The sequence below is a fragment of the Drosophila bipectinata genome, chromosome 3L, assembly GCF_030179905.1.
Source record: "Drosophila bipectinata strain 14024-0381.07 chromosome 3L, DbipHiC1v2, whole genome shotgun sequence".
NCBI classification, from domain to species: domain Eukaryota; kingdom Metazoa; phylum Arthropoda; class Insecta; order Diptera; family Drosophilidae; genus Drosophila; species Drosophila bipectinata.
Genome location: NC_091738.1, coordinates 4,875,746 through 4,895,229, shown reverse-complemented (window position 1 = coordinate 4,895,229; position 19,484 = coordinate 4,875,746). Strand labels below are relative to the sequence as shown.

At 37.1% G+C, this 19,484-nt stretch overlaps 2 protein-coding genes and 3 non-coding genes across 7 annotated transcripts in view; 1 reads left to right on the top strand and 4 right to left on the bottom strand.

The window, feature by feature from the left end:
• The window catches only part of nmo (serine/threonine-protein kinase nemo), a 55,987-nt gene extending 51,468 nt beyond the window's left edge, over positions 1-4,519 (top strand). The window contains exons 3-8 of one of the 2 annotated variants that reach the window (XR_006246511.2): positions 160-215; positions 568-1,159; positions 1,222-1,423; positions 1,488-1,581; positions 2,102-2,501; positions 3,843-4,519. Coding sequence is in view for 1 of the 2 variants with exons in the window: in XM_043214033.2 (XP_043069968.1) it covers positions 160-215; positions 568-1,159; positions 1,222-1,423; positions 1,488-1,581; positions 3,843-3,897 (999 nt within the window). In the remaining variant the exon portion in view is untranslated. The remainder of the gene's footprint in view (positions 1-159; positions 216-567; positions 1,160-1,221; positions 1,424-1,487; positions 1,582-2,101; positions 2,502-3,842) is intronic. The other variant, XM_043214033.2, reaches the window with a different exon arrangement.
• A 4,173-nt stretch (positions 4,520-8,692) lies between these two features.
• Positions 8,693-12,600, bottom strand: bip1. Of its 2 annotated transcripts, XM_017244793.3 has the most exons (4): positions 12,292-12,600; positions 11,629-11,784; positions 9,902-10,160; positions 8,693-9,823 (listed from the first exon to the last, which is right to left on the bottom strand). In XM_017244793.3, the coding sequence occupies exons 2-4, from the start codon at positions 11,781-11,783 to the stop codon at positions 9,038-9,040; spliced, it is 1,200 nt and encodes a 399-aa protein (XP_017100282.2). In that variant the 5' UTR covers position 11,784; positions 12,292-12,600; the 3' UTR covers positions 8,693-9,037. The 2 variants fall into 2 exon arrangements, with proteins under 2 accessions (XP_017100282.2, XP_017100283.2); XM_017244794.3 differs by lacking the exons at positions 11,629-11,784; positions 12,292-12,600 and adding an exon at positions 10,266-10,396.
• Positions 12,601-17,726: 5,126 nt separating this feature from the next.
• TRNAL-CAG (transfer RNA leucine (anticodon CAG)) lies at positions 17,727-17,809 on the bottom strand. Its single transcript has one exon. It is a non-coding gene; the product is annotated as a tRNA-Leu (tRNA).
• Positions 17,810-17,950: 141 nt separating this feature from the next.
• TRNAL-CAG (transfer RNA leucine (anticodon CAG)) lies at positions 17,951-18,033 on the bottom strand. The gene has a single exon. It is a non-coding gene; the product is annotated as a tRNA-Leu (tRNA).
• Positions 18,034-18,186: 153 nt separating this feature from the next.
• On the bottom strand, positions 18,187-18,269 carry TRNAL-CAG (transfer RNA leucine (anticodon CAG)). The gene has a single exon. It is a non-coding gene; the product is annotated as a tRNA-Leu (tRNA).
• Between the last annotated feature and the right edge of the window lie 1,215 nt (positions 18,270-19,484).

Sequence of the window (19,484 nt, the reverse complement as noted above, 5' to 3'; positions counted from 1 at the left end):
CTGTTGCCTGGTCATTGTCTAGGGATTTCAGATTTCAGACTCGGTTGAATGACATTGCAAAATGTATGAATATACATATTTATTATAAATGATTATTGATTTGTCACTCAAGTGTGTGTTGTTAATTAATAAATGGCTTTTATTGTTATGTACTTGCAGGTACTTTCGGCCTTGGATATACTACAGCCGCCGCATTTGGATTTCTTTCAAGAAATGTATCCTTTTTACAAAAAAAACAATACCAAAACTTTTAATATTTTCAGGTTTTTTAGTTTATAGTTTTAATAGTTGTCCCTGGAAAGTATATACCTTACTCTATGCTGACCCCTCTCCAAATATTAATCCACTCTGCAGTCCAAGCTGCCAAAAACTAAACAAAATCGATTTTATTAAGTGCCGAGCCACCCACCACCAAGTTGGGAAACTTTTGGGATAAAAGCAAATGTAACTAATTGAAAAAGTTTTCCAGCACAAACAGGGACTCACAAAAAATAGGGTTTTATTTTTTTAAAGAGTATTCAAGTCTTGGTTTCCACCTTAACCCTTATAACGCTTCGATCCTAATAGCTATGTGATAACGGAACTGCTGCAATCGGATCTACACAAGATAATAGTATCGCCGCAGCACCTATCCGCCGACCACATCAAGGTGTTCCTCTACCAGATCCTGCGCGGCCTCAAGTATCTACACTCGGCCCGCATCCTGCATCGCGACATCAAGCCCGGCAATCTGCTGGTCAACTCGAACTGTGTCCTCAAGATCTGCGATTTTGGTCTGGCCCGCGTTGAGGAGCCGGATCAGGCCAAGCACATGACCCAGGAGGTGGTCACCCAGTACTACAGGGCACCGGAGATTCTGATGGGCGCCCGTCACTACTCCTCGGCGGTGGATGTGTGGTCGGTGGGCTGTATTTTCGGTGAACTGCTGGGTCGTCGGATTCTCTTCCAGGCCCAGAACCCCGTGCAGCAACTGGAGCTGATCACAGAGCTGCTGGGCACGCCCACCATGGAGGATATGCGTCATGCATGCGAGGGCGCCCGCACCCACATGCTGCGCCGGGCCCCCAAGCCGCCATCCTTTTCGGTGCTCTACACACTCAGCTCCCATGCCACACACGAAGCGGTGCACCTGCTCTGCCAGATGCTGGTCTTTGATCCGGTACAGTACATACTCTCCTTTCTGATGGGTTAGCTCTCTAATCCTTTGGTATCCTCCTTCAGGACAAGCGCATTTCGGTGACGGATGCCCTGGCGCATCCGTATCTGGACGAGGGTCGGCTGCGTTACCATTCCTGCATGTGCAAGTGCTGCTTCACGACCTCGGCTGGAATGCGCCAGTACACGGCCGACTTCGAGCCCTCCGCCGGCCAGCCCTTCGATGATCTGTGGGAGCGTAAGCTCACATCCGTGCAGCAGGTCAAGGGTGAGTCTATAACTTATACACTCTGGGTGTGAATAATATTTCATAAAATAACTGAAACTTGCAGAGGAGATGCACAAGTTCATAGCCGAGCAGCTGCAGACGGGTCGGGTGCCGCTCTGCATCAATCCACAGAGTGCGGCCTTCAAGAGCTTCGCCAGGTGAGTAATGCCCCTCCGTGCCACACTTTCTTGCCCCCTACCCCCCAGAGAACATACCTATTTACTATTTTCCAACCTGCACGCCGTCCTGTCCAGTCTACCCTCTGAAAATTTACCCTCTATTAGTCAAAATTGTTAACTTATTAATATAATTTTTATAACTTGATTAATTTTTATGATTTGATTTTATTGAAAAAAATTAATTGATCATGGCTTCCTACATTTCCGCTTTGGTACTCCCCGAGTCCCCCCCAAAAAAAAACGTTGTACCCGTTGTCCATCCATAACTCTTTCTCTCTCTATAACTATAACTATACTCTTCTCTCTATCTCTAACTATCTATCTATCTATCTATCTATCTTCACTCACTGTCTCTCTGATACTTTTGATTATTTTTGATTTGTAACCTTATTTTAAAATGATCTTTTTCGTTTGTTCTTTTATTTTTGTTGTTCAACATGGATATTAATCTTGAAAATTTCTATTAAATCGAATCGTTCGTTATATTTGCGTTGTTAAGCCAATGAGAATGAGAATATCTACTACTACTACCACTACCACTACTACTACCACTACAACTTGCACTGCTGCTCCTGCCGCTGCTCCACATCGCCGCCGCCTATACGATTCAGCCCGCTGATATTAAGACGATTATGATCTAGAATCTACATAGAATCCCAGACTCAGATCAAGAACCCTAGGCGAGCGATCGATCTCTCAAATCAAAAAATAAAAATCTAACAAGTAAAGCGCAGAGGAGTCAAGTCACAAGATACAGATAACCAGTAATCTGCCGAATGAATAAATGAATGACGAATGATTAAACCATGATAAAGATACAATAATACAGATACAGATACAGATTTACCGAAAATGAGTCCTCGGGGCGGCAACAGAACAGTCTCTCTACTCCTTTTTAGGTCTGTTGATAAAAAAAGCGAAAAACTTTTACTAAATATTTATTTATTTAGTTTATCACCCTTTGTGTTCATATCTTTTTAATATCCTTTCTCTCCTACCTTTATGCAAAATGTGTAAAAAATACAAAAAAAAAACCAAAAAAAAAAAAATTATTAAATAATTTATTAGTTTTAACGTTTCCCTTATGATTAACTCTTAATTTTTGATTTACAATTATAATTTCATTTCTTTTAAATGGGTATTTTTGCGTAATTCTTTTTTGTGTAAATAAATGTTTTCTTAAAAAAAAAACAGCAGGATGTCTAACCTGAGATTACTCTATAAAATAGTTAACAAATGTCGCAGCGAAATTAAAATTTAAAATTAAAATTAAAACTCTAAAAATTGGCCAGGAAAAGGAAGAAACTGCCAGAGACATTTTCAACTTTTTTATAAAAAAAAAATCCTATAATGAAAAAAAAATAGAACCTCATTGCATATATCCAGCTATATACATAATCGGTTTTGTGTTTATGTTTTGTGTTCGCATTCAACTCATATATCTATACATACTATATATTCGTAATCGTGTACAGCATATACAGATTCCATCAAAGTAAATTAAGCCCCATTTATCACGACACCGACACCGATACCGATACCGACACTGACCATTATCTCCCTCCATGTACTGCAATGCACACACCCCATCTCTCAAACAATGGATCCACACATCTGCTTTAGATTTGTCCACCAACTAGACCCATTTAACAATTTTTTAAGACCCTTACACTTAAGAGCTCCATTATCAAGCCAATCTCACTAGCTCAGTCATTGTCAGTCATAAAGCCCAATTATGCAGTCTTAAGACAAGTCTACAAAATTCATGTCCCAACGCTTGGATTAATTTAAAAATAAATTTGAAAATTTGTACAGTTTATAAAGTGCAGCTGAGCAGCAGTGACAAAGCAAAAAGTTGACAAAAAATATAAATAAAATAAAATCCATTAAGTAGATCGCTTGAACAACTTCCGCCCTCAATGAATTTTTGATTCTTAAAATTAACAATTCCAAATTTTAATTTGTACTTTGAGAACCCGCCCCCCAAACTCCAAACCGAAAACTCTATCCGTAGTTTCTCCTATTTGTACATTTTTTGATTTCGTATTTTGTTTTAAGATTGTTTTAATGGGAGCTATTTTAGTAACTAATTGTTGATTGTTTTTTGGTATTGAATTGAAGCTTTAAATGTTTTCTCTAACCTTTATGTTGTAAATGGCATGAACTGACTCTTATTTTAAACTAAATAATATCCAAACTTGAATAATTAAAATGTTTTTATTATTTTTCCGAAAATGTAGCTCGACTGTGGCACATCCCTCGGAGCTGCCGCCGTCGCCTCATCAATGGGAATGACGGCAAAATGAGGCGATTGCTGCCTAAAACCGAAACAAAAGCAACTCAGCCAAACAATAAGCCCTCGCCGAAGTACTAGAACAGGAGGATCCCCCAGTACCACCCCCAAAAACCAGTCCAAATCAACCCAAAACCCCACAGAGGATGTGCAACGCAGCCAGGAACAACGTTTAAATCATTTTTTTAAGCGCCAATACAGCTTTTAAGCGGCGTTTGTCTGTTTAAAAGTTGAAGCATTCCACCACCGAAAAATAACTAAACGAAAAACAAAAACAAAAATATTTAATAATATTATAGACAAAACAAATATGTAACGTAACTCAACTGAAACTAGTCTAAAACAAAAACAAAAGCAAGCAATTGTAGTTAAAAAAGCAGCAGCAGAGACACAAAACCCGCAAGTTAAAAAAAATTAAAAGCTAAAAAACTTAAAAACTAAAAAAAAGATATGTAAGCAAAAGAAAAAAATTGAGAGAAGATCGGGAGCAGTTTCTACGCACTAAATGCAAAGCGTAAAGGTCTTAAATAATGTTAATTTATTGGCAACAAAGAGTATGTACATTTTGTTGTGCTTGACGAGAATTGCAACGATTTCGATTCGAATTCAAACAAAACAAACAAAACACACAAAGAAACAAAACGTTTTATGTTAAGCTCCTAAGAAAAAATCTATGTATATGTAAATTAATTAGCAACACACAGACATCGTATTCATTATTATATATATATATATTAATATCGCTTAACTATTAAATATATCGAGATACATATATTTAAAATAAAATAGTAACAAAATGCACACAAATCCCAACATTTGTTTGCCGAAAATTTACCTCAAAGCGAGTAAAACCATAAGCGAATAGCTTCTTCAGCCACGAAATGATTAATTGATTTTCTGTTAGCTTACGATTACAAAAAATATATATATAAAGTATGAAAACTAAATCTAATTGTGTGTAGCAACAGCTAAAGTGGTGTACTAAAATGCTGACAAAATTTTATTTCAAATTATGCAACTACTTTCATTTTAAAAACAAAAAACAAACAAACATTTGAAGCTTCAATTTTGAAACTGGTTTCTAGATGTATACTGACTAAGCGATGGTCAGAGTTTCCACAACTCGTATATATACACTTATACACTATATATATATATATAGCAACTGTAAGCTGACCCAAAACTCATTATTAGAAAAAACAATTACGAAAAACATTTGATGAAATTAGTTCAAAGTTTCAACTGTCGACTGAAAAAAAAATACAATACATAAATTAATATAAAATATATATATAAAAATGAAAAGATTTCATCTTACTTTAGTTATGACAAATTTCGCTTTGATAATAGTTTGTTTTTAAGCTTATTAACCGTATTCTAAATAATACTTAAACTAACAAGCCGACAAAGGAAAAGAAAAACCAACAAGTGGACGACACACTGCCCCCCAGTGAATGCGATCCAGGCGGTCGAACCCAAAACGGCTGCAAAGATGTATCTTCATCTTTTGGGCCGTAAGATAAGGTATACCGCCTGGATCGATTCGATTTTAGTTGATATATATACTTTGCTTTTAGTTGATTACCATGTAATATAGTTTAATTTTCGACTAACTACACTTCTGTCTCTCTCAATGCTCATTGCTATTGATGCTATAGCTAGGGTGCAGGACAGGATCGGTTATAGAGGATCAATTGCAACGGCTTCGGCTACCCCGAACATTATGTGTATGTTTAAGACTGAGTTTTCTCATTTGACGACAATGACGATTGATTAACTGAGGATATGCAATATAAAAATTCAACTTTGGTTCGCACGAAGGAGTCTAAAATAAATTTTGATCTAGCCTATAAGCATTAAAACGAAATTTTAAGAAAAAAAAGAAACCCACAATTGTATACCGACTATACATATATATGTGTGTGTGTGCATTTGCATTTGTAATTCGAATGTCCTTTGTCTTCAATGTTTAGAGCAAGAAATTATAAATAATGCATGAATAACATATATATATATATATTTATAATCGATGAGAAAAACCATTTATGATGTAGATGAAGCTCTCGAAAACTGAAGCTAAACTATAACACTTTTCCTCCACTTGAATTCTCGTAACTGTGCTGCTTTCTTATGTATGTAGTTATTAATTGTAGCATTATATATATATTAACCGATATATATAAATGTATGGATTAGCATAAAACAAACGAAAAACAAAAAAACAAAAACATATATGAATTCAAAACTTTCACGGAGATCTCATAGCAAAAACAAAACGAAATGAAAGAAAAGCAAAGGAAGGAAGCATCGGTGTGCAAGAAAGTAGAGTTTCTTTTCAACTTTTTGTTTATAAACTAAAGTTTTTCTTAACCATTTTTATATATGTATATGTATAGAGAGTACCGATTAGAGATTACCAGCAGTTTGTTTTTTTGTCACCTCATTTGATCCGACACTGACACTGACACACGCACTCGAATGCAAGCTAATTTGACATTTTAACCTTACAAATCGATTATACATCATCCTACATCTATAAGCACATAACTCCCCCTAGTTATACATACATAGAGCTTAGGTAGTTTTCGTTCAGCTTAGGCACCGTGTACATAACATTATACATTATTATAATATTTTCAAAACCCCGCCACCAACATATAGCCCACATCTCTCTATCTGCGCCTAGAAATGTAAGACACGAGACAGTTAGTTAGTGACTAACTTTGAGGAGAACGAGTACGATAAGTAATGGACATGTACATTATACTACACACCCACACTTACATATATAGCACCATCCTCGATTGGAATAGGTCTTAACTGACAAGAAAGTAATTCTCACGCGATACATACATATAACTAAACCCATATGATGTCTGATTCAGGGGGGAAAATAATCCCACCTGATATGGTAATGAGTTCATTAGTTAAGATCAAACGAAACTCTAAACTGCATTAGTATTTGACTTGTAAACCAATTTTTGGAGCCCCTAAGGATCATTCTTAACTATATATATACCTATATATATATATTAGATACGTATTATGCATTAATTTACGTTAACTGAGAATAAAAACAAAAAATTGTGTAAACTGTTTGTATAAAAAAAAAAATAAGAACAAAACAAAACAAAAAAAGAAGAAAACGAATCAAATTTGTTTCATTTTTTGGATCCAACCAACCCAATGCATTTGCTAACTAGAATTTATAGCTATGTATGTGACACATTGAACACCCAACAACACCTATCACCTACCATATACGATAGGTATATGTACGGACAATATTTGAGATTAAAAACCACAACACATTTCTTCAAGTTTGTATTAGAAAAACAGGTAAACATTCATAATATTATCCACAAGAATAATAAATTGGAAAAAACTTTTGAAATTTGGATAGAACATGATTGGTAGTGGAAACCATAAAATGATTGCGCTCAGGTTATAAAATGTAAAGAAAATTACAAGACATTCTAATATATATGATATATAAAAATCGCATTACTAACCGATATACCCAAAATAAATATACGTCTAACACGTTTAACGAAAGGCTGTTTGTAGAAATTGTGACACAGTGTTTTTTTTAACCCGTCGTCTCCCGGAAAATAATCACGAAAAGTTACCAACTCGATGTGTAAATTAACAAAAATTTGCACTTTCACCTTAAATGTAGAATTTATGTAGTTGCTTACACTATCCAGAAATATATAGTGATCTGGTGGCTTTCTGCACTCTGAAAATATTATGTACATACCTGAAGGAATTCAAAAATGAATAATAAATGTAGTAATGTCGTCGTACATACGTTTAGAGAAAACTTTGTGATTGCTTCTCATTGATGATGAAATAACTGTTTTGGTAGGGATACTAATGGCAAATATTTTTTCTTATAAACAGCATGTAAAAAATAAACAACAACACTCGATATACTAACCAATTCAATAATGGCAAAAGCAAATTGTAGGTCGCCACAAGAAGTAGTTAACAAACACGGTATGCAAAAGTATATATTTCAAAATATACACATTTAAAATAACAAAAACAAAAACCCACGTATAATCACCGTAATGTCGAAGATGCTTAATCGAATATAATGATATACGAGTATTTGTGTATGGGAAAATTTGCTAAATGTTGTAAAAAGTATATATCGCGATTATTATTGTAGCACTCGAAATGGAATTACTCCTCTCATGTAGAAAACTTCATCCAGTCAAAAAAAAAAAGAAAAAAGCACGCAACAAAGTTCCCTAATACTTTACCACTTACGGATACGATTTGGTTTCCTCGACCCCCAGAATGAAATCTTAAACATTAAAACTGTTTAACTGTATATATGTAATTATTCACAAGTAGTAGACGTGTGTGAGTGTGTTTATTATAACCACATTAACCGATTATTAATGCAAACATGATACATGAACCATTCGCGAAGAATACTCTCTTGGGCGGCGCTAGATTTGTAAATCTACAAAATGCAATCCTTTCTGCCTCCTGGCAAGGATCTCGCATAATTTACAGGCAATTCGTGAAGACACACTAACCATTGTATTAACTAAACCACACTAAATAAACCAGCATTAGACTTACTAAACATTATTGTAACGTAAACCAGAAAAAAACAAGAATATGAAAGATGAAACCGTAAAAATGCTTTCAAACTAAATAAAGTTCTTTGGAATTACAATGCAAAAAAAACAAAAAACAAAAAAAAAAACCAAAAAGATACAAAAAAGAATTGAAACTTTGTTTTTAATTAAAAATGGTTATGGTATCCTTTAAATAAAACACATTTATTTTTGTAGTTGGGCTTATAAAATAACTTTCATATATTCAATATAGAAAAGATTTCAATCTTATTGTTTCCACGATTCTGTGGTTTTTATGGCTTAACTCCTTTTTTTCAACATACCCACTATCCTTCAGGGTAATATCAATTTCTGGGGCAAACTTACTTGTCTAAAAGTCGGAAACTGTTTCAGCTTCGGCTTAAAAACTAAATTGGTTCTGCATCAGTCTTAAAAAACGAAATGAAAAAAATGCCTTTTACAAAAAAAGTATGCTTCTCTCCTCTCAGTGTCATCGGAATATTATGGGAACTATACCATATTAAATGGATATTAAATACTGAATCAGTTAATCTTTTTTTCCATAGATACTGTAGCTTTTCTCGATGAAGATCTGAATGGAGCGTTTGACGTTTTGCTTGTGCGGTTCCGGAAGTTGCTCCAATTTAGGAAGGATCTTCATCAGAAAGCGAAAGTCCGGCGACAGATTAATATTGGTTTCAGTCTCATCCGGGTTGATTTGAACCTCATCCTCTTTTTCGATTTTCTCAATTTTTGCATTCGCAATGGGAAGTGGCATCTGAACGGGCGCTGTGGGTGTAGGACTTGGATTCGACGCTATCTTAACAAAGTTTGTGGGATTCTTTTTCGGCGGCAATGTGATATGAGGACGATTTAGTGTCAGCTTGCTGGCAGCTGGTGTGGAGGGCTTTATGGGTTTTTGTTCCTTGTCCTGAATGCGATGCAGTATCTCCGGGAGGAGTTTCTCCAGGTGCTTTGTTAGATTCGCCTGCGACTTGTCGGCCACAATCATTAGTTTCTTGGCCTCCGATTCCTTCTCCTGTTCAACAACCACATACATCTTGCGTTTCTTGGTCTGGCCATTGGTCTCTGGGGCATGGTTGTTGGACTCATCGGACTTCTCGGTTATCAAATAGAGTTTACGCTTTTTGGACTGTCCGTTCTCCAATCGGTTTGTTCCGTTCTGAGAATCCTCCAGGGTGGACAGTGGCAGAGAGACCTCGTAGTCGGAACTGATGGACTGCACATCACTGGAAGCTGATGAGCTAATGGAGTGGGAGCGTTGCGGCAAGGATAAGGTAATGGTCTTCTTGGCCTGATCTCTGGAGGCAGTCTGAAAAATAGGTTTTTTTTTATTATAAACTACCCTCCAACTAAATACATACATATATTTGTACATTACACTACTCACCTTAACAAGTTCTATAGTGGTTCCATCCACCACCGTTTTGGCCACTCCATTGACCCCTCCCGTGACTTCTCCTCCTCCTCCGTTAGTGGTAGACATTACCGACTTGGACGACTTGCGCAGCGGCGTCATCTTGATGCGGGTTTTGGCCATCGCCTGTCGTTGGCTAAAGTGCCTGAAGCAGATGCGCAGCTTTGGCAGACCGCCGAGCTTCTCCACTAGATTATCGCTGACTCCAAAGTGTTGTAGCCACTGCTTGCAGCTGTCGATTAATTAAATTTCAAAATTTAATAACAAGATAAATAAAAGCTTGAATTTAAACTACTAATTAAAGCTGTATTAAAACGGGACTTTGTTGCAAACATACCAATTTAAAGCGAGTGTCGGAGAGCGGCGACTTGCGATCGGTTGTGCAGTTCTTTGTTTTCTGAAAACTGCATCTACATTGGCGTCGGCGTTCTTTGCACGCAGACGCTTTCCCGGAAGCTTTCGATTAGATCCGTCTCTCTCTCTCGCCATTTTTCTCTCCCTATGGTTGAAAGTTTATGCTCTCCCTCACACACTCACACACACACACTCACACCCACGCCGGCCATTGTGAAAGCTTTCGCTCTCGCGCTCTCTGACAGCAAACGGAAGTTCGATGCCGGGCATTGTTGTTGTTGTTGTTGTTGTTGTTATTGCTGCAGCTTCAACTTCCCCCATTTGGGTTTGTTTTGTTTTTGCTTTTCGTGGGGAGATGGTGCTGTTTACTTGCTTTATGGATAGAAACAAATACAACTCCAACTATGGTTGGAGTGGACATGATTCTCGAGTAAACAAGGTAACTAAATATTAGCTAGTTTATCTACCATTGACGAAATTATAAAGCAAAGTCTATGCTAATCATGTTTTAGATAAAGAAAGCTTTTAAAAATTACATAAATATTGTTTTGAAGCCTAAAAGTTCTATTCATAGTGAAATGTAAAGCTCATCAATGAGAGTTAGATAAGACACTATCAAATATTGACAAAGTCGACTTCTTTTGTTTTTCGGGGAAATGACTCGACATTCCTAACAGACTTTCTGATGATGTCACAATGGCAGAGCTTTTATGATAATGATCACTTATCAATGTATTTATGTATAACCTTTAAAGTTTTGTCACCAATACTCTGTATATGAAGGTCCACCCTAAGCCCCATGGCCAAGCTGCATTGGCAGACAAAACTTTTTTTTTTTTTGTTGCAAAACAGAAGGCAAAGAGTCGTCGATGAAAAATAAAATAACTTCACGGCCAACAGAGCAGAGCCCCAAACGCATTTTCTGCATTTACAGGAGACCGTGAGAGCTAAAAATAAATGGGAATCAGCCACCACCCCGCCCACAATCATTTCGTGCCATTTCCTCCTCCCTCCCTCTGAAAACCTCTTAAACCGAGGCAGCATAATTTCTGATGCATCTGTTGCTGCCATGGCATTGAAATTTTTCTATGAAAATTATGCACTTCTGTGCGAGGAGGAGAGTTCAACGACCTTTGACTGGCAAAAAGAGGGAAATGGAGGTAAGCGGAGGCCAAAGCTTCGGTTCTTATCGTATATACATACATATGTGTGTGTTTGTGTGTGCAGATATAAAGAATAAGAATTTCTGATGCGCAACAAGCTAAGCCTGAATCGAAGAGCTTTTTAAAGGCTTCCTCGGTCCAAACAGGTTTAAATTGGTTTCGGGACTTTAAGATAATACTAACCGATTTGGATCGTGGACTGGAAAACGGCGCAGCTCATTGGGCTTCACATCCTGGCAGCCCATAAGGCAAGTCCTGGGTGAGGAAACCAGAACAGAATCCTGACCAGAGGCTATGGGATTCAGGGACATGGCCTGGCAAATCCGTAAGCTAGTCATTCTAAAATAACAAAAAAAACTGGGTTAGGATTATCCAAAATTATTGATGGTGACCTTGAAGAAGTTCTTTGTTTCAAAGCTTTAATTAAATCAAGCTTAGTCTCTAATTAAAGGTCTTTAGGATCAGTTACAAATCAGATTAATATGAAAGAAATTTTGGTTAATAGGCATAATAGTCATGCTTTTATTTGATTATAGTATATGTACATTAGCTTGAGACCAAGAATAAAAGAAAAACTGAAAAGAGAATGAAAATAATTCACTCTCGCGCTTCTTACTCCTATTACTCTCTATCGGACAATAGCTTTCGTTGTTGCAGTTTGCTTAAATTTAAAGCTCCCGCCAATTAAATGCACAGCCATGAAAAAATTGGAGCTTTTTTCCCAGAACTGAAGCTTAAATTGCGGTCCCGCGTGGTCCAACAATTAAAGAACGCCATGAAATTCACAATTTTACTTCATTTTGTTCTTTGATATGTGAAAAGTAAACAAATTAAGAGACAACTTACCTGGTTAACGCTTGTTAGACGACTTTGTCTAGTCCACCAGCTGCACTATGGCTGCACTCGCGAGTTGAATAACCTTCTTGTTATTGTTGTTCTTCTTCTTTTATGTAGCTGTTTAGCAAAACAACGCTCGCAACGAGTTGCGTTTATCTCTTCGCGCCGCGTAAAGCTCTTGGTGGTGGGGCGGTAAATTCGATTTTCAACAATTAATGCGTTTGATTTGAGCGAGCGATTCAACGGAAGTCCCTTAATTAGTTCTGCATTTTACAGTCTACTGCGCTCTACATTACCTTCTCGGCAACTGCCGTTGTCGCAACTTGACAGGCGCCTACGACCAAGAAAGCTCCCACAAAGTTCGACGTAAGCTCGGTTTTTCAGAGCGAAAGTTTTAACCCCCTTGTGGGTAAAGACTCTCTGAAAAAAAGATCAGAGATCTTCGCCAAAAGCTTTGCCGATAGAGCCCTAGCGTTTTCGATAAATGACCCGGAATTTGAATGTCTATTTCCATGTTATACATTAGAGGTGAAGAATAATCGGATAGTAATCATCGAAAATTTTTTTTCGAGCGGCAATGGTGCAGATCTTTGTAGGTTAATGATGAGGGTTGCAATGGCCGGTTTCATCGGTTTTATCCTTTCACAACAGCTGCTTTGGGACACTCAGTAATGTCCCAATATTCCAATAGTCCCAAAGATGACCAAAGAGATGATTCTGTTTAGTTACGCGCAATTTTTGATATTCATTCATGGGCCGGAAAAAACCCGAACACAACTTTTTTTATTATTTTTTTTTTATTAAAAAGTGGTTTTCGGAAGCAAAAAAAACAAATTTGTTTCTTAAAAAAACTTTTTTTTTAATTATAATTTCTGCAACCGAAGAACAGACGGCTCTATGGTTCCCTTCAAATGTTATATAACAGACTGTTAACAAGGCAGTTCTATGTTGTGTGCCGTCGGTGAAACGCATGCGCGCCACTGTTGGCGGTTTGTGTATAAAAGGGAATGTCTGCACAGAACAAGCTTCAGTCTCGGCCAGTAGTTACCGAGACGATGTCGCAGTCAGAATGCGCAATGCCCTTAGCGGCGCTGTATTTATAGAAAATTAATGTTTCCACAAATAAATATTATTGGAATTATTATATATTATTATTATTATATAGTTAATTATTAATATAGTAAATTTTATGAATCACTGGCAAAAGCCTTTTCTGGTGCCCCTTAGTATCCATATCCGGTGGCATCTTTGTGCCACGTGTCTATTTCCTTCTCAGCTACATATGGCATTTGGTCACCGAATCTGCTGAATATTCTGCATCTGCTATACTTGCTCTATCTGCTTAGGCTGCTGCACCTGATATGCTTCACCTGCACCTGAAACCTTAATTACTCCAACATAATGTTACACTAAGAAGCCATTAAGTGCCTTAGCCCTGAAAAGCTTCAAGCGCAGGGTAAACTTAAACTACAATAAGACTTTAAGAATTTGTCAAGTTTAAGTCTTAAACAAACAAAACAAAGCACAACGGAAATTGATAGATCCAACTGAACTGTTACGTTTATACCTGTGAATTTTTCGAAAAACTTCTTCAATAGGCTTCAGCTTCATATTCATATTCAACTTCATCGCCTTGCTCTTGTTTTTCTTTTTCTCCACAACTTTCTTCTTGGTTGAAGGATCTTGAGCAGAATCCGATTCAAGGTTTCATCTTTCTACCATCATCTATTGCTTCTCAATAGTAGTATCCCTACAATTACTTAATTTTGCGAAACTTATTTAAATTACATTAGTTAGTGAGTAAATTTTTGGAAATTGTCCCCTTTTTTTTACTGGAAATGCGAATGTCTCAGGAAAATCATCTTTACAAGAAAACACCCATCATTTCAAGTGCGTGAGCATTTTGATGGAATTGGGTAGGACGCACCAAACTTTGAGGTAGACTATAAGGCGCGGTTTTTTTTATAGTGGTATCCCCAAGAGGCCTAATCCACTTTACAAATAAATACTTTCATTTTCTTCAAGTCTTTGCCCATTTTTCTTTATGTGTAGGGCTAGATTTTGAAGCCTTCTTCCGCACCAATGTAGACGTCATGGGCCAGCTTAGCACCCACTCTTTCCAAATGGTTTGAGTACAGCCACTTCAGGTTGAAGGTTCTATCTGGGAATTTGTTGATGATGAAAATAATGCTGATAATGAAAAAAAAAAGTAGTAATTAATTTATTTAATTAATAATTAATTTTTTAATTCATTAATTGGGTAGTTATTAAAAATGTTTCAAGATGAAACAAAACTATCAGAACTCTTCTGATATGGTTGAAGAATAGAAAAAATACTCAGGAAAAGGGACACCATTATTGAAGAGAAGGAAGAAGAGATAGAGGGATTTTTTTTTTAATAAATGTCAATGTAAGTTTAAAAAATCTTCTAAAAATATATATAACAGAATGGTCAAAAAAATTGAAAAACTGACAAGACGTACTGAATCACAAATTCATGGAACTAATTAGTTGATACCAAATTGATTACTTTAACCCCAAATTTTCCCCAAAACCAGTTCCACCCAATCGAAAAATTTAAAAATAAAGTGGTCCAGTTATATACCAAAAATAAGTATTTAATGTACTATTTATTTAATTAAAATGAATATGTATATGTTCATATTTTTCTCAGAATGTTAACATTTGCAATCTGTGTGATTCCGAAAAACAAGGAGTCGCCGGTGAAGCCGGGACTTAATATGTTGGAGGTGGAGCAGATAGAGTACTCAAAAGTTTACACTTGATATGTTGGAGGTGGAGCAGATAGAGCAGGTGCAGAAGCTAGAGCAGGAGGAACTCAAACCCAGTGGTCAAAGCAAATTGAGCAGGCACAGCAGCTGGAGAATATTCAGCAGATTCGGTGACCAAATGCCATATGTAGCTGAGAAGGGAATAGCCACGTGGTACAAAGATGCCACTGGATACCGGACAAACATCAAATATACACCATTGTGAATGGTGCCCGTATTCTAAAGTTCATCCAAATTTTGGTATGCATTATAAGTTTAAAAAATGTATGGGCAATGTTGGGAGCAAAAATTATACAAAAACCCGATCATAAAATTCTAGCTGTTAAAGTTTTATTGTGTTTGGCTTGGCACTTGTGAAGGCTTGGGAAATTGAGGCTGGTCCGGTCGGCAGGGCTATAATATACCAGCGGGTCAATTGACATGGAAAAATTTTGCAAATTTCCACAGACAATGGAAAATGACGTCTCGCAAACATGAGTGATGTGACAAGTGGATGCTTATCTGCGGCTAGACGCCCCTGCTTTTTTCCAAGGGGTTTTTCTTTTCGCCTGATGACCGACCATTGAAATTTATGACACCGACGAGCCGCCAATTGATTGCCTTTTAAAGACCCAAATGGATGCTGCCAGTTAAAAAATTGTAAGGCTATAATTAATGTACACAAATCGTTTGAACGCACGCCCGATCCAACACCTGCAGCACCTGATTGGTATACATATTTATTTATTGAAAAGCTTTTAACACTTTCAATTAATTATGGAATGGAAAACTTGTCGGCCCAGCCATGTAGAAAATTTATGGTACTTAAAAATGATAAGCGCAATTGCTATCTAAATGCAAATTTTCCATGCACGGCTTAGAGGCGAAGAAAAATTACTTGCAATTCAATAAAACGACCGATTCTAGATAGATGAGGCAAATAGCAATGACAATACAATTTGATGCATTTCATAAAATATATAAATAGATTTAATAAAAAAATGATTTAAAAAAATCGCATTCCAATTTTTTTTTTTTTTGATTTAAAAAGTTTACATAAAAAAAAAAAAAATTTTAATTGCCTTAAAATTGATACGATTGCATCATTAAAAGATGATAATATATAATTATATAAAACAAGCGCAGAAAGGTCGTTCCGGGTTGCCAAACAGAGTCGAATCGTAAATTCAGTAGCAGGATTGCAGGATATTATATTTTTTAATGGTTGAATTTTTATCTTTTCTTAAAAGTCATTATAAATTAGAACACGGACAACTTTAGAAATCAATAATTTTTGTATTTAAAATAAAAAACCAACTTTAAAAGCAATAAATTTGTTTTAAAAAAAAAAAATATTTATTTTTTTTAAATATTATATTTGCAACCGAAGAACAAAATGCTTTTTGTTCATTTCAGTTTCCCTCAAATGTTATTTAACAGGCTGTTCTATGTGTAACAGGTGTAACAGAGACAAATATATGCTTTTCGGCAAAAACTGTGAAACGCATGCGCGCCACTGTTGACGGTTTGTGTATAAAAGGGGATGTCTGCACAGAACAAGCTTTAGTCTCGGCCAGTAGTTACCGAGACGATGTCGCAGTCAGAATGCGCAAGGCCCTTAGCGGCGCAGAATTTATAGAAAATTAATGTTTCCACAAATAAATGTTATTGGAATTACTTGAAAATATTCTCGGGCAAGCCATTTAGTTATATAGTTAATTATTAATGGAGTCAATTTTCTAAATCATTGGGAAACGCATCTTCTGTTGGTAATGGCAATGTAATTTAATAATACATTTAATAATAACACAAAACGTAATATTATATAAATAAAAAATTAATAAATTTTATAATATATTAAACTACACATTTAACAATAAAAAAAACTGAATATTATACTAAACTAAGAACTAAAAAAACTGAAACGAAAATTAACATAACTTATAATTTAAGGGAAAATGTAAACTAATTCATCAAGCAACTCTGTCATGGGTGATGGAGGGAAGGAGATGGGAGAATGCAGGTGGAGACGGAAGGTGCCACCGTTGGAAGTCTTCTTTGCATTCTTAGTTCATCCCAATCCCTGGCCAAATTGTCAATTGTCCGTGGCCAGTTGATTGCATTTTACGACTGCCAAACGAACAACCATCCAACCAGCAGCATAATTACAGATGGGCCTGATCTGTTTTCCCAAGAACAATTGTGCAAACACAAACTACTAAGTGGGCCGCATTTCAAATCGTGCTCAGTCAGCATTTTAATTTCAGTCTGATTGAGCTGAATGAGTCTCGGAGACTTAAAGCAGCAGAAGTGTCTGTGTGCCGGCGATGCCCAGACGGCGATAATTCTCATGGGGCAGGCATCATCGCACCGCCATCGATCGAGCTAACTCGGTGGGTAGATTGTGTGTGGTCTCCACATATGTCTGCCCGACAGCCGGAGGGCAGCCGTTTACAGGCAGCAGATTATGTGATTGGAATATTGACAATTAGACGCTTACAAATTGATTTACTTGTAATTTTTTTGGCGCCCCTGAGGGGGAAATTCGCTCGTTAAAAGTTGCTAATTGATGTCGATCTACAAAGGCCATTACAACAAACAAATAGGGATCATTGTGCGAGGGTCGAACACAACAAGGAGATAATTAAAAATTAAAAAAACAAAAAATTATATTGTCAGAAGTGGGATTCGAACCCACGCCTACAGAGTAGACTGCGACCTGAACGCAGCGCCTTAGACCACTCGGCCATCCTGACTCTCGAAATTGGCCCGACCCAACAAGATTTTGGTTCCACATCAACATATTTTTTTTTTTTTAGATAAGATAAGATATTTAAAATTAATGTGTGTTCAAAAAAAAAAAAAGTTTTGAAAATAAATTAAAAAAAAAAAAGGTTTGTCAGAAGTGGGATTCGAACCCACGCCTACAGAGTAGACTGCGACCTGAACGCAGCGCCTTAGACCACTCGGCCATCCTGACTGTTAAAGTAGCGAGTGCCTTCATTTTCACTGCTGAAATCTTAATTATTTTTAGAAAAAAAATAAATAGAAAATTTTGCATAGGAAAAATAATTTATGGTATTTAATTAATTAATTTTAATTAAGAAAAAAAATGAAAAGTACAAAAAATTCTTGTCAGAAGTGGGATTCGAACCCACGCCTACAGAGTAGACTGCGACCTGAACGCAGCGCCTTAGACCACTCGGCCATCCTGACTTGTGCCGGACGTGTGTCAAAAGACCATTCCGATTCGCTGGCATTGTTAATGGACGACATCAAGCATACGCCCTGTATTACACATGTTGGCCGCTCACTCTTGTCTTGACACTTTGAACTTGCTGCCTACACACGAAACAAAAACCATTCCCGGTGAGTTATTGTAATCGGCGGCCCAAAGGCAAAGACAAATTGCCGCTCGTCGCGTCACGGAAAGGTGTGTTTTCATGAAATCAACATGCAGTTGATGGAAATGATAATAAAAAGCGGGCTAAATCAGGTCAACGTCATACATCACACCGTGCAGATTGGCAAGTGTCACTTTTTTTATATGTTTCGATTTATTTTGCAACAATTGGCAGTTAACAAAATACCGATATTCATCAAAAAGGGAGAGTTGGTAATTAAGTTGTAGTTTTCGGCGACTGCCAAAATGTCAGCTATCTGGGGGAGTTGGAGTTGGTGTTGGAGACTCAGTCGGTGGCTGAACTGCTTGACATTTCACACGCAGCTGCAGTAGCTGTCGGATCGGTTGTTGTTGATTTTGTTGGCTGTTGCAGTTACTGGTCGGTCTCACGCACTTTCAATGCATTTCAATTAGTTGGGGCCCGGGGCCCGGGCCGCTCCACTTTGACTTTGAGTGCCTCGAGCACTGGATATTTTCCATTTTTATAGACTGATATGGCAGACACTTGATAGGCAAGTGCGTATGTTAATCGGCCCGACCTGACAGACCAAGTTAATTAAAGTTAACGCGATCTCCTAACTGCAGTCTACAGTCTACATTAATTCCTATTAATTTTCTCGTTAGAACAGCCAGCAGCCCCTTCAATGACTACCTCAAGCTTGATGGATGCTTGATGGCAATTGCATTCATTATGATTAATGATCCTGGAGCACCAGAAACCACAGTGACCCACAAAGGCGACACAATTTGTGGTGCAACTCGAAATAGAATTAGCGAATTGCCCGAATGTCAATCAGACGTCATCAATCAAAATTTGTGCTACTGTCAACTCGATCACAATACAAATATAAATAACCGCCGACGCCCAGCGGGGGGAGGCTGTAACAACGGTTGGGTGCAGCTGAAATATTTAACTGGAGGTTGTAAATTACCATAACAATAATTCTGGGTAGCTATATTGTATATGTGGGTCAACAATGGAAAATCCCCTCCCGGCCAAAAGCCATAGCCACAGCCATATGTTGTCA

Excerpts from the sequence above, each read along its gene's own strand:
- bip1 (XM_017244793.3), bottom strand. The coding sequence starts at position 11,783 with ATGACTAGCTTACGGATTTGCCAGGCCATGTCCCTGAATCCCATAGCC. Across the intron at positions 10,161-11,628 it reads CCAGTCCACGATCCAAATCG|CTGCAAGCAGTGGCTACAAC; the intron begins GTTAGTATTATC and ends ATTAATCGACAG. Across the intron at positions 9,824-9,901 it reads CCACTATAGAACTTGTTAAG|ACTGCCTCCAGAGATCAGGC; the intron begins GTGAGTAGTGTA and ends CCTATTTTTCAG.